The 15,000-nt window shown below is 48.2% G+C and overlaps 1 protein-coding gene across 1 annotated transcript in view; it reads right to left on the reverse strand.

The window, feature by feature from the left end:
- The window catches only part of LOC129713343 (docking protein 2-like), a 22,483-nt gene extending 9,956 nt beyond the window's left edge, over positions 1-12,527 (reverse strand). The window contains exons 1-4 of the mRNA XM_055662327.1: positions 12,466-12,527; positions 11,764-11,862; positions 4,169-4,468; positions 3,570-3,690 (exon numbers count right to left, since the gene is read on the reverse strand). Coding sequence (XP_055518302.1) covers positions 3,570-3,690; positions 4,169-4,468; positions 11,764-11,823 — 481 coding nt within the window. The 5' untranslated portion in view covers positions 11,824-11,862; positions 12,466-12,527. The remainder of the gene's footprint in view (positions 1-3,569; positions 3,691-4,168; positions 4,469-11,763; positions 11,863-12,465) is intronic.
- Between the last annotated feature and the right edge of the window lie 2,473 nt (positions 12,528-15,000).

Here is a 15,000-nt window from a genome sequence, read left to right on the forward strand (position 1 = left end):
AACCCAAGAATCTATCTAACCCTGCCTTAAAAATATCCACTGACTTGGCCTCCACGGCATTCTGCGGCAAATAATTCCACAGATTGACCACCTCTGCCTCTCACCCTCTGATCCTTCGACCCACAATGTCCATGCCAAAAACGTGATACCACAGACTTGACCCTCCATTCTTGACCCTCATCAAAAACAATCTTTGTTCCACTTTCCCCCCTCACCTTGAAGCTATGCCCTCTAGTGCTGGACACTTCCACCCTGGGGAAAAGGGACTGAGTGTTGACCATGTCTATGCCTATGTCAAGGACAACTAGAAAGGGCAGTTCAATGCTGCCTCGGCCAGCAACACCCACAGCTCTTGAATGTGTTAAAAAAACAAAATAGCTGATGTGTGTGAGGCAGCAACAAATAGCCGGCAGAGCCCTGTATCTGCTCACAATCTCCACTGCCACTTATCGCACCAGATATCGCACCTCATCAGCAGCTAAAATTTTCCAACCACACAGTAAGTAAAAGGTGTGGTCAGCGGCAGAGTTGCTGACGTACGTTGCTTACAGAGACCCGGGTTCGATCCCGACTGCGGGTGCTGTCGGCACGGAGTTTGGACTTTCTCCCCATGACTGCGTGGGTTTGTAAATTTAAAATTGTCCCTAATGTGTGTAGGACAGTGCTAGTGTGCGGGGGGTCGGTGGTCGGCACGGACTCGATGGGCGGAAGGGTCTGTTTCAGCGCCGTATAACTGAAATTAAAAGACTGGTGTCTGCCACAGCTCATGCATGGTGTACCTTAGACAATAGACAATAGGTGCAGAAGTAGGCCATTCGGCCCTTCGAGCCAGCACCGCCATTCAATGTGATCATGGCTGATCATCCCCAATCAGTACCCCTTCTCCCCATATCCCCTGACTCCGCTATCTTTAAGAGCCCTATCTAACTCTCTCTTGAAATCATCCAGAGAACCGGCCTCCACCACCCTCTGAGGCAGAGAATTCCACAGACTCACCACTCTCTGGGTGAAAAACTGTTTCCTCGTCTCCGTTCTAAATGGCCGACCCCTTATTCTTAAACTGTGTGTGTGTGGCCCCTGGTTCTGGTCTCCCCCAATATCGGGAACATATTTCCTACCTCTAGCGTGTCCAAACCCTTAATATGTTTCAATAAGATCTTTGTGTCCAAGCGAGGGGTGGGGGTGTCCCCTCCCTCTCTAGTGATTTTTTATTTTTAATTTTTAATTTTTTAATGAAAAATATTTATTCAAATATTAAAATAGTATTTACAATAGAATAAAACAAAACACCACCATAATACAAGACGAACAAATATGCTAAGCAACTGCTAAACAACTATATTAACTAAACCTCCGCAGTTTTGGGGACAGAGCCTTCTCCAGGGCAGCTCCCAGGCTCTGGAACTCCCTCCCCCAACTGATCCGCAATTCCGTGTCCCTCACCATCTTCCAGTCCCGCCTCAAGACCCATCTCTTCACCTCTGCCTATCCTTAGCCCCACGTCCCCCTCCCTTTTCATCTGTGCATTAATTGCCTCGTATTGTGTTTTGTATTGAATTCTGTCTTTACTTTGTGTACTAGTCATGTCTCTACTATTTATTTCATTCCCCTTACATGTTTTTCCTCTACCTGCTAAATTTTTGTAAGGTGTCCTTGAGACTCTTGAAAGGCGCCCATAAATAAAATTTATTATTATTATTATTATTATTATTATTATTATATTGCAATCCTTGTCCAGGATACATTCAACCCCCCCTCGGTGCCCAGCTGTGGCGGAACTCCTTCCTGGCGCCCGTAGACAGGGCGTATTCCCTTTCTATCCACACCCAGGCATGGACGTATCCCCGGTAAAGGGGCAGGCAGCCGGCTAGGGTAGATCCCTCCACCGCCTGGCTCCTTGACTAGCGGCTTGGCCTCCCTCTCTACTGATGGAAGGTGGCAACAAGTGAGGACCACAGGCCGTTGTGGAGTGTGTGTGTGCTCGCTCTGTAACTGTACGTGGTAGTGGTGCTGGCTCAGAGATAGGCCGCTGGGTGGCATGGCCTCAGCTCCTAACCATTTCCCACTCTTCAGCATCCAGTCTTCCCCGCTCCCTACCCACATTCTGAGCTGACTCTTGGGGCCACACTCACATTGACCATTTGTCCGTACATCTATATATATACCCACACACACACCTCTCTCTCTCGTTATCTTATAGAAACTTACAAAATTCTTAAGGGGCCACAGGCTAGATGCAGGATGTGGGACCGGGGTTGCTTAAGGATAAAGGGGAAATCCTTTAAAACAGATAGAACTATATATATACCCAGAGAGTGGTGACACTGAACTCTCTGCCACAGAGGGTAGTTTGAGGCCAGTCTTGGCTATCGTTTATCTTAGTTTGTGGCCCTTGTGGCAGGGGACAGATGGTATGGACATATTCATGTACGGGATACAAATGATCAGCCATGATCAAATGGCGGTGCAGGCTGCAGGGCCGATGGCCTACTCCTGCAAAATCAATGTATCTATGTTTACATGTTATCAATTAGTTTATAGTCAATGTTTACGGGTTTTACAAAGAACTGCAGATGCTGGTGAAATCAATGGCGGATACAAAAAGTAACTCAGCGGGACAGGCAGCATCTACGGAGAGAAGGAATTGGCGACGTTTCAGGTGGAGATACTTCGTCAGACTGATGTGCTTCTGCAAGTGAGAATTTCATTGTTTTGTCTGGGACATATGATGATAAAATACTCTGGACTCTTGTTCTCCAACCTCCCCCCCCCCCCCACCTGACCCCCTCCTCTCCGAGCCCTCACCCCCTCCAGCTACTCAGACAGTCAGCGATTCCCCATGAAGCAGAGAGAGAGAGGGAGGTTTAGGACAACCCACGCCTTGTCTACAGGCTCAGCTGCGTCACTCTTTCCACAGGGGAAGCTCGGCTGATTACAGAGTGGAAGCATCTCGAGACCATCTCCTAGATCAAGATGCCTATCTAGTTTCTATTTTTCGAGAATGAGCTGTTTCACAAAGTGCAGCAGAAATATGTTGCAGCATTTGCTGGGTCACCAGGGAGGGAACTGACCCTAAAGTGACCAAAATCACTTGACCTTCCAATCCCATCGGTGGCAATCCCATTTTTTGTCTGCCTGCCTTCGATTTTTTTTCCAACATCTGCAGTTCCTTCTTAAACTTTGCATCCCGCTGAGTTACTCCAGCTTTTTATGTCTGTCTACGCTTTAGACCAGCACCTGCAGTTCCTTGCCCAACATCTTAGTCCATGTCTTTTTGAATATTTACACAAGAGGGGGAAATGACCACAAGTACACAGAGAGGGTAACCGGAGCGGGGTCCCTCACCGGGGACCCCTGGAGGGGGAGCTCCTACCGCCGGCCCTGCGGTCTGCGGTGCTTCCGGCTGCAGCGCGGCGGGGACTTTAGATCTTCGACCGCCAGCCTGCAGCCTACACCAACCTGAAGCCGCGGTCTCCGGTGGGGAAGCACCAATTTCATTGTACCGCTGCTGGCAAATTCATTTCACTTCCACGAATAAAACTGAATGAATAATCGAATGATTGCCTTACCGGCCTTGCGGGTGCTGTACAGTGAGTTTTCCTCCATAGGCACCATGATATTCTTCTTCACCTTCTGTGACCGCTGGGAACCATCGGCCTTATTTGGCCCCGGCCGATCACCCCAGAACATCTGGAAGGAGAAAAAAAACGCCGGCAAAATTTCAGTTTGGTTTAGAGATGCAGCGAGGAAACAGGCCCTTCGGCCCACCGAGTCTGCACCGACCAGCCATCCCTACTATCCCAACTATTCACCTGTTAGAAACATAGAAACATAGAAACATAAAAAATAGGTGCAGGAGTAGGCCATTCGGCCCTTCGAGCCTGCACCGCCATTCGATATGATCATGGCTGATCATCCAACTCAGTATCCCATCCTTGCCTTCTCTCCATACCCCCTGATCCCTTTAGCCACAAGGGCCACATCTAACTCCCTCTTAAATATAGCCAATGAACTGTGGCCTCAACTACCTTCTGTGGCAGAGAGTTCCAGAGATTCACCACTCTCTGTGTGAAAAATGATTTTCTCATCTCGGACAATATTGTCTATTGTCTATCAAGAGCCAGTCCCTAACGCATGAGGGAGTCACACTAACAACTGCAGAACTTACCGGAAAGGCCATTTCACACAGTGTCTGATTCCAGTCATCGTACTCTGATGATTCTGCGGCAAACACAAAGAGTTTCTCGATGGTTTCCACGTGGAAGGCTCGGCAGTCGGAGGGGCAAGTGTCGCCCGGGGACTCCGTGATACGGATGCAGTCGCTCAGCTTGATCACCTTCTTGTTCTCTGTTTTCCTGGTGCATTGCCTCTCGCTCAGGCTCACCCCCTCCTTGAACTCAAAGTACTCCAGGCGGGCTACAGAACAGGTGGTCTCTCCGTACAGCAGCACCCACACCTTCTTCCATTTCTGCACGGCAAACATAAAAACATAGAATCATAGAAAATAGGTGCAGGAGTAGAGGCCATTCGGCCCTTCGAGCCTGCACCGCCATTCAATATGATCATGGCTGATCATCCATCTCAGTATCCCATCCCTGCCTTCTCTCCATACCCCCTGATCCCTTTAGCCACAAGGGCCACATCTAACTCCCTCTTAAATATAGCCAATGAAGTGGCCTCAACTACCTTCTGCATTTCGTTGTCTCTGTACTGTACACTGACAATGACAATTAAAATTGAATCTGAATCTGAATCTGAATCTGAATCTGTGGCAGAGAATTCCACAGATTCACCACTCTCTGTGTGACAAAATGTTTTCCTCATCTCGGTCCTAAAAGACTTCCCCCTTATCCTTAAACTGTGTGACCCCTAGTTCTGGACTTCCCCAACATCGGGAATAATCTTCCTGCATCTAGCCTGTCCAACCCCTTAAGAATTTTGTAAGTTTCTACAAGATCCCCCCTCAATCTTCTAAATTCTAGCTAGTACAAGCCGAGTCTATCCAGTCTTTCTTCATGTGAAAGTCCTGCCATCCCAGGCAAGAGAGACAAAGACTCGTCAAGCACATGAAACAGACTTCATGGTTAATTCCCGGGATGGCGGGACTGTCATATGTTGCTAGTATTGAGCGGCTGGGCTTGTACACGCTGGAATTTAGAAGAATGAGAGGGGATCTTATTGAAACATATAAGATTATTAAGGGTTTGGAAATTTGATCAGTCAGAAGAAGGGGTTCGGCCCGAAACGTTGCCTATTTCCTTCGCTCCATAGATGCTGCTGCACCCGCTGAGTTTCTCCAGCACTTTTGTCTACCTTCGATTTTCCAGCATCTGCAGTTCCTTCTTAAACACATGAAACAGACCCTTCGGCCCGTCATGTCCTTGTTCACTCACTGAAAGTAAGCATGCAGGTACAGCAGGCAGTGAAAAAAGTGAATGGCATGTTGGCCTTCATAACAAGAGGAGTTGAGTATAGGAGCAAAGAGGTCCTTCTGCAGTTGTACAGGGCCCTAGTGAGACTACACCTGGAGTATTGTGTGCAGTTTTGGTCTCCAAATTTGAGGAAGGACATTCTTACTATTGAGGGAGTGCAGCGTAGGTTCACCAGGTTAATTCCCGGGATGGCGGGACTGTCATATGTTGATAGAATGGAGTGGCTGGGCTTGTACACTCTGGAATTTAGAAGGATGAGAGGGTATCTTATTGAAACATATAAGATTGTTAAGGGTTTGGACACGCTAGAGGCAGGAAACATGTTCCCGATGTTGGGGGAGTCCAGAACCAGGGACCACAGTTTAAGAATAAGGGGTACGCCATTTAAGATTTTGCCTTCCACCACAGTGAGGAGGTGTTTGGTGAACTCACTGTGGTGGATGTTAAATTTGTGTTGACTATGTGTTCTGTCATTTTTTTAAATTATATGTATGACTGTAGGGAAACAGAATTTCGTTCAGACCGAAAGGTCTGAATGACAATAAACAAATCTAATCTAATCTAAAATCTAATCTAATTTAGAACGGAGACGAGGAAAAACTTTTTCACACAGAGGGTTGTGAATCTGTGGAATTCTCTGCCTCAGAAGGCACTGGAGGCGGGTTCTCTGGATGCTTTCAAGGGAGAGTTCGATTGAGCTCTTAAAGATAGTGGAGTCAGGGGATAAGGGGAGAAGGCAGGGCTGGGGTATTGATTGGGGATGATCAGCAATGATCACAGTGAATGGCGGTGCTAGCTCGAAGGGCCGAATGGCCTGCTCCTGCACCTGTTGTCTATGTCCATGCAAATCCTTTTGTCCACCGACACCGACCCCATTTGCCTGCATCAGGTCCACACCATTCAATGTAGAAAGATAGACATGAAAAGAGCAACTCAGTGGGACAGGCAGCGTCTCTGGAGAGAAGGAACGGGATGACCCGACCCAAGACATCACGCATTCCTTCTCTCCAGAGATGCTGTCTGTCCCACTGTGTTACTCCAGCGTTTTGTGTCTATCTGCAGTTCCTTCCTGCACAGCACTATTTGCATGGCACGTTCCCCGAGCTGTCGCCCTGATTAGGAAGCAAACTCAGAGGAACGGTGAAGAAGAACTCTTCACAAGAGCCAAGGGCAAGAGTTGGCTGCCCAAATGCTTCGCCCAGCCATCTCCGTGACTCAGTTCGGGAGAGTCATTATGGGTTGAGAATGAACCTACTTCACATTGGTGATCTATCACAATGAATGTTGACAAGACCACAGCCGTTAGTACTCTTTTATCGAGAGCCTTCAAGGTTTGCACAAGATAACAAGGCAATTAAAGGTGAAGAAGGCCATCCATCCACTTCCATTACACACACACACACACACACACACACACACACACACACACACACACACACACACACACACACACACACACACACACACACACACACACACACACACACACACACACACACACACACACACACACATGTATACACACACACACACACATGTATACACACACATGTATACACACACACACACACACACATATACACACACACACACACACACACATGTATACACACACACACACACATGTACACACACACACACACACACACACACACACACACACACACACACACACACACACACACACACACACACACACACACACACACACACACACACACAGCAGTCTAAAGAAGTCTGAAGTGGGTCAACCAGAGATGTCCCCCATTCCATCTCCTCAGAGGTACTGCCTGTCCCTCTGAGTTACTCCAGCATTTTATGGTCTAACCCCAATCCAACTCAATCCACAAGTTCGCTGATGACACCAGCCGTAGTGGGCCAGATATCAAATAAAGATCTGACAGAGTACAGGAAGGAGATTGAGAACCTCGTAACCTGATGCCAAGACAATGCCCTCTGCCTCAAAGATGGACACAGAGTACTGGAGTAACTCAGCGGGACAGGCAGCATCTCTGGAGAGAAGGAATGGGTGATGTTTCGGGTCGAGACCCTTCTGCAGACCAGAAACGTCACCCATTCCTTCTGTCCCGCTGAGTTACTCCAGCATTTTTTGTGTCTGTCTTCAGTTTAAACCTGCACCTGCAGTTCCTTCCCGCACATTCAGAACAGAGACGCCTGGGGCTGCCTCAACCTGGCACCTTCAGATGTGGGAAATATGTCACCAACAAGCTCACCATCAGTGACAGCGGCAGGTGTGGTGTATCTGTCCAAATCCCCCCCTCCACCCCCCCCCCCCCCTCCCCCCCCCCCCCCAGCACCAACTGTAGCTCGCCACCTGTACCAGCGGCAGGAAGTGGGTGGGTGGGGGGGGGGGGGGGGGGGGGGGGGGGGGGGTGAAGAAGAGTGTGTCTGTTGCCTCCTCAGACCCACTGAAGCTGTCCTTGCCCATGGCCACTGCACTAACCTTACACCCACAGAAGCTTCACATTTAGGTAGGATTCAAGATACAGCACGGAAACAGGCCCTTAGGCCCACCGAGTCCATACCTATCACGCCTTATAGAAACATAGAAACATAGACAATAGGTGCAGGAGGAGGCCATTCGGCCCTTCGAGCCAGCACCGCCATTCATTGTGATCATGGCTGATCGTCCCCTATCAACAACCCGTGCCTGCCTTCTCCCCATATCCCTTGACTCCACTAGCCCCTAGAGCTCTATCTAACTCTCTCTTAAATCCATCCAGTGACCTGGCCTCCACTGCCCTCTGTGGCAGGGAATTCCACAAATTCACAACTCTCTGGGAGCAAAAGTTTTTTCTCACCTCAGTCTTAAATGACCTCCCCTTTATTCTAAGACTGTGGCCCCTGGTTCTGGACTCGCCCAACATAGGGAACATTTTTCCTGCATCTAGCTTGTCAAGTCCATTTATAATTTTATATGTTTCTATAAGATGCCCCCTCATCCTTCTAAACTCCAGTGAATACAAGCCTAGTCTTTTCAATCTTTCCTCATATGACAGTCCCGCCATCCCAGGGATCAATCTCGTGAACCTACGCTGCACTGCCTCGATCACAAGGATGTCCTCCTTCAAATTAGGAGACCAAAACTGTACACAATACTCCAGGTGTGGTCTCACCAGAGCCCTATACAACTGCAATCTGTTCCTCCTGCAAGTAATAATAATAATAATAATAATAATTTTATTTATAGAGCACTTTAAAAACAAACATAGCTGCAACAAAGTGCTGTACATCACTAATCATTGACAAAAAAAGTTAATACACACCAAAAATAACAATCAAAAGAAATAGTAGGAAAAGACATGTAAAATAAAGAAACATCAAAAACACCACAAACAGAAGCAAAGCCTCAGCATGGTCAAAAGCCAGGGAGTACAAATGCGTTTTAAAGTAAAGACAACAGGCCTGTTGGATACACTGCACACAATGTCTCACCAGAAACCACGTTACCAAATTGACTTCCTCACCCAAGGTCAACTTTAGTTTAGTTTAGCTTGGAAGTTTGGCCTTTGGGCCAATTTCTTGATTGCCACATCAGTGTGAAGGGCCCAGGAAAGGTTGCCAGTGTTATGCATGTCCAGGAACTTGAAGTTGTTGACCATCTCTGCAGCATCAGTGTTGTGTTCCCCCTCTTGCTTCTTTTGGTCAACAACCAACTCATCAAGTCTATTGGCTCGTTGATGTTAAGAGCTAGGCTGTGCACTGGCACAAGTACGCAAGGTTCTCGATTCCCTTCCTGTACTTTGCCGTATCGCTGTTGTCGATCTGATCAACAATGGTATCATCTGCCAACTCAAGCAACTTTTAAAGTTAACAATATAATTCTATACCACAAAGAATTCAGGGGCGGCACGGTGGCACAGCGGTAGAATTCCTGCCTTACAGCGCCAGAGACCTGGGTTCGATCCTGACTATGGGTGCTTTCTGTGTGGAGTTTGCACGTTCTCCCTTTGACCACGTGGGTGCTCTGGTTTCCTCCCACACTCCAAAAACGCATGTGTTGGTAGGTGACTTGACTTGGGGTTAAAATTGTAAGCTGTGCCTATTGTGTAGGATGATGCTAGAGTATGGGGTGGCGATACTGACGCAGATCTTCTGTTGAATAAAAATACATTTGGAAAGAAACATGCATCGGAAAGGTTGAGGAAGATGGGCCAAATGCAGGTAGGTGGGACTGGTAGATGGGGCAAGTTTCGCTGAGTGGCCTATTTCCGCGCTGTACAGGGCTGGCATGGTGACACAGCGGTAGAGTTGCTGCCTTACAGCGCCAGAGACCAGGCTTCGATCCTGACTACCGCTGCTGTCTGTACAGGGTTTGTACATTCTCCCCGTGACCTGCATGAGCTTTGCCCGGGTCCTGTGTCTTAAGGGTCCGGGTCTTAAGGATAAGGGGGAAATCCTTTAGAACCGAGATGAGGAGAACTTTTTTCACACAGAGAGTGGTGAATCTCTGGAACTTTCTGCCACAGAGGGTAGTTGAGGCCAGTTCATTGGCTATATTTAAGAGGGAGTTAGATGTGGCCCTTGTGGCTAAGGGGATCGGAGGGTATGGAGAGAAGGCAGGTACGGGATACTGAGTTGGATGATCAGCCATGATCATAATGAATGGCGGTGCAGGCTCGAAGGGCCGAATGGCCATTTTGCACAATTTCCCAGGTTGTGGATAATTCTATGTTTCTATGTCCTCAGGTTTCCCTCCCTAATCTACTTGCACTATGGAAAGGTTAATTAGTTTGAGAAACTTCTGAAAAATGTGCTAGTGATATGAGCGGGGATCGTTGGAACGGCACGCACTCGGTGGGCCGAAGGGCCTTTTCCCCATGACAGTATCTCTAAAGTCCAAAATGATGCCAAGACCATTTTGCACATTGACCCACATAGTCCAATTCCCAGCTATTCCCCCCACATCCCTAGTCCCAGCCAGTCTAGTCTGTGGAAAAGTGGTTTGACACTCTTGGACTGAAAAATGTACTATAATATGCATAGAACAGGTTTTTACAGCGCAGCGTTACAAAAAGGGAATTTCCCATAGACATGTCCACTGAACAAGAAAGACCAAACTTGTGTGTGTGGATAGTCCATATGTGTCCCCCTGTGTCCAAGTCCCAGCCAGTGTAGTCTGTGTGTACTATTCATGTGTCTGTGTGAAGTGTGTGTGTGTGTACAGGTTGTGTGAACTGTGTTACAAAAAGGGTGTCACTGTGTGAGTAACAAGAAAGTACCAAACATGTGTGTGTGGATGTCTGTGTGTCCACCTGTGTGTGTGTGTATGTGTGTGTGTGTGTGTGTGTGCGTGTGTGTGTGTGTGTGTGTGTGCGTCTGTGTGCGTCTGCACATGTCTACATATACGTGGGGTAGTAAGTTGTGGATTCATAGCTCTCTCTTCCTCTCTCTCGCACACACACACACACACACACACACACACACACACACACACACACACACACACACGCACACACACACACACACACACGCACACACACACAGGCACACACACACACACACACACACACACACACACACACACACGCACACACACACACACACACACACACACACACACAGACAACCAGACACATACGCAGACAGACACATGCACACAAAGACACACACAGACATACACACACACACACGCACGCACACATACACACGCACACACATACACACACACACAGCATACACACACACAGGGACACACACACACACACACACACACACACACACACACACACACACACACACACACACACACACACACACACACACACACACACACACACACACACACACACACAACACACACACACTGCATGAACACACACACACACACTCACATAGTCACACACACTCACACAGACTATGAAGAAGGGTCTCGGCCCAAAACGTCACCCATTCCTTCTCTCCAGAAATGCTGCCTGTCCCGCTTAGTTACTCCAGCATTTTGCGTCTATCTTCGGTTAAAACCAGCATCTGCAGTTCCTTCCTAAATTAAGAACTATCTTGGTTGCACTCTGGATTTGGGGAGTTTTGCATAAATATTGGGGGCTTTTAATTTACTGTTTTTGTAATACAGTTAATATTGTTTTTGTTTATCTTGTGTTATCTTTTGAGTATAGTTGGGCTGAAGGGCCTGTTTCCACACTGTATTACTCCATGGCTCTGTGGCTCACTAACTTTCCAGTGTAGCAGTTCCTCCAGTGGAGGGAACATGAAAGATTAACGGTCTCAAAAGTGTCAGACAGCCAGTTTGTTACCCACTGCTCACAAAATATAATAATCCCACAGAAAGTAAATGAGGGAGCGGGTTTACCTTGCCAAACTTCTGCTGCTGCTGTGTGTGAAGGACTCCCTGTTTCACGACTGCATCCATGCTGCACGCTTCATCCTCTGCCGCTCGTACCGCGAACTGCTGTCGGAGAGAGAGTGTCACAGCTCAGCAAGTGTGGTTTATCTCCGTCAGCTGTGTGCCCGACACCAGGGGCAGTCGCTGAGTCAACCTTGCCTCCACTGCATCTCCTTGCAACTCCTCCTCCCAGCCCAGACTGAAGCCCTCTATCCCCCAGCTCTCTCTCCCATCTCTCTCTCCCCCAGCTATCTCCCTCTCCCTCAGTTCTCTCTCTCCTCCCCCCCCCAAAGCTCTCCTCCCTGCTCCAACCTCAGAATGACTAGTACGGGTGTCAGGGGTTATGGGGAGAAAGCAGGAGATTCAATTTAATGGGGTTGAGAGGGAAAGATAGATCAGCCACAATTGAATGGCGGAGTAGACTTGATGGGCCGAATGGCCTAATTCTGCTCCTCTCACTTGTGAACCCTCCCCTCTCCCAGCCTGAACTCCCCCCACCAGCTCTCCCCCTTGCTCCCACCTCAAAACCCTTTCCCCTCCTATCTCAGAGTCCACTGTTCCCACCCCCTCCCCTCAACATTCCCCCTTGCTCCTACCCCAAAACCCTTCCCCCTATCACCCCTCCCTCCAGAACCCGGCCTGCGCCCCAGCCCCCTCCTTCACTCCCACCTCCTCTCCTGGCTCCTGCCCCTGGAGAGTTGGATAAACTTGCTTTAAAGTAGTGAGCTGTGCGGTGTGTTGAAGGCGTGGTCTGTGGGGGGCAGGGCACGTGTTTAGCGGAAACGCCAGACTCACCACTCGAGCTGTGTAAGCTTCCTGCCAAGAACCCAACAGAACCCAGAAGGTCCTTCTGCAGTTGCACAGAGCCCTAGTTAGACCACACCTGGAGTATTGTGTGCAGCTTTGGTCTCCAAATTTGAAGAAGGACATTCTTGCTATTGAGGGAGTGCAGCGTAGATTCACCAGGTTAATTCCCGGGATGGTGGGACTGTCAGATGTTGATAGAATGGAGAAGCTGGGCTTGTATACTCTGGAGTTTAGAAGGACGAGAGGGAATCTTATTTGAAACGTATAAGATTATTAAGGAATTGGACACGCTAGAGGCAGCAAACATGTACCCGATGTTGGGGGAGTCCAGAACCAGGGGCCACAGTTTACGAATAAGGGGTTGGCAATTTAGAACGGAGATGAGGAAAAACTTTTTCACCCAGAGTTGTGAATGGGTGGAATTCTCTGCCTCAGAAGGCGGTGGAGGCCAATTCTCTGGATACTTTCAAGAGAGAGTTAGATAGGGGTCTTAAAGATAGCGGAGTCAGGGGATATGGGGAGAAGGCAGGAACGGGGTACTGATTGGGGATGATCAGCCATGATCATAGTGAATGGCGGTGCTGGCTCGAAGTGCCCAATGGCCTACTCCTGCACCTGTTGTCTATTGTCCTTCTCTCCAGAGATGCTGCCTGACCCGCTGAGTTACTCCAGCATTTTGTGTGCTACGTCCGATGCCTTGCGCAGTGGGGGAGCGAGATCTCAGAGGAGATGTCAAGCCAAGAGCCTGACCTAACTATCAAACAGGCACGGATGCTGCCACTGAAAATGGAAGATATTCCCAGTCCTTGGCAAGGTGTGCTTGAACAGAGGCCTGAACACAACATAATGCCTCATTCCCCCCTCATTACATCAAGGAAGAGACTTAGATTTTGATGTGATGTGTTTTAAAACCATCTGTAAGCAAGGAAAGGTGCTCTATAAATGCATGCCTCTTGATATCAATGGGCTGTGTAACACTGCCCTCTAGAGCACAGGACTGCCATTACCGCCAGCCATTGATAAATTATGATTCATAAACATGATAATGTCCCAGCCCAAAATGTCACTTATCCATAAGGTAGACACAGCACGGTGAAGAATGTGTGTGTGGCCTGGACATTGAACTGATGGCTGTGGGTCTCCGCTTATGCTGTGTGTCCCTGGGATTCTCACACGCCGCTGTGTTGGCTGTTTTGGAGTTTTGTACCTTGTTGCTTTTTTGATATGACCGTATCGGTTTGTCAAGGAGGACTCTCTCTAACTTCTACAGGTGCACAGTAGAGAGCATGCTGACCGGTTGCATCGTGGCTTGGTTCGGAAACTTGAGCGCCCTGGAGCGGAAAAGACTACAAAAAGTAGTAAACACTGCCCAGTCCATCATCGGCTCTGACCTTCCTTCCATCGAGGGGATCTATCACAGTCGCTGCCTCAAAAAAGGCTGGCAGCATCATCAAGGACCCACACCATCCGGGCCACACACTCATCTCCCTGCTACCTTCAAGAAGGTAGAAGGTACAGGAGCCTGAAGACTGCAACGACCAGGTTCAGGAATAGCTGCTTCCCCACAGCCATCAGGCTATTAAACCTTGCTCGGACAAAACTTAATAGCCCATAATCTGTTTATTTGCACTTTATCAGTTTATTTATTCATGTGTGTATATATGTATACAATGGTATATGGACACACTGATCCATTCTGTATTCGTGCCTACTATGTTCTGGTGTGCTAAAGCAAAGCAAGAATTTCATTGTCCTATCAGGGGCACATGACAATTAACTCTCTTGAACTCTTAAATCAAATTTCACTGTACCTCGATGCATGTGACAATAAAGGAGCATTGAACCATTGAAAATGCCGGGGTAACTCAGAGGGACAGGCAGCATCTCTGGAGAGAAGGAATGGGTGACATTCTGCATCAAGACCCTTCTTCAGATAGTAGTCCAACACTGCTGTCTAGTTGTGGTCGGATGATTCAGTTGCCTGACAACAGCTGGGAAGAAACTTGTCCCTGAATTTAGAGCTGTGCGTTGTCACATGTCTGTACCTTTTGCCCGATGGGAGAGGGGAGAAGAGGGAGTGTCCGGGGTGAGACTGGTCCTTGATGATTTAGAGGGAGAGGAGGGAAGAGACTGCAGCCCTAAGATTTTTGCCTCCACCACAGTGAGGAGGTGTTTGGAGGACTCACTGTGGTGGATGTTAATTTGTGTTTATTGTTGTTTATTATTGCATCATTGTATGTACGACTGCAGGCACGAAATTTCGTTCAGACCGTAAGGTCTGAATGACAATAAAGGAAATTCAATTCAATTCAATTCAATGATACTGCTGGCCTTGCCGAGGCAGCGTGAGGTGTAGATGGAGTCGATAGAAGGGAGGTCGGTTTGTGTGATGGTCTG

This window comes from Leucoraja erinacea, chromosome 35, assembly GCF_028641065.1.
Source record: "Leucoraja erinacea ecotype New England chromosome 35, Leri_hhj_1, whole genome shotgun sequence".
NCBI lineage: Eukaryota > Metazoa > Chordata > Chondrichthyes > Rajiformes > Rajidae > Leucoraja > Leucoraja erinaceus.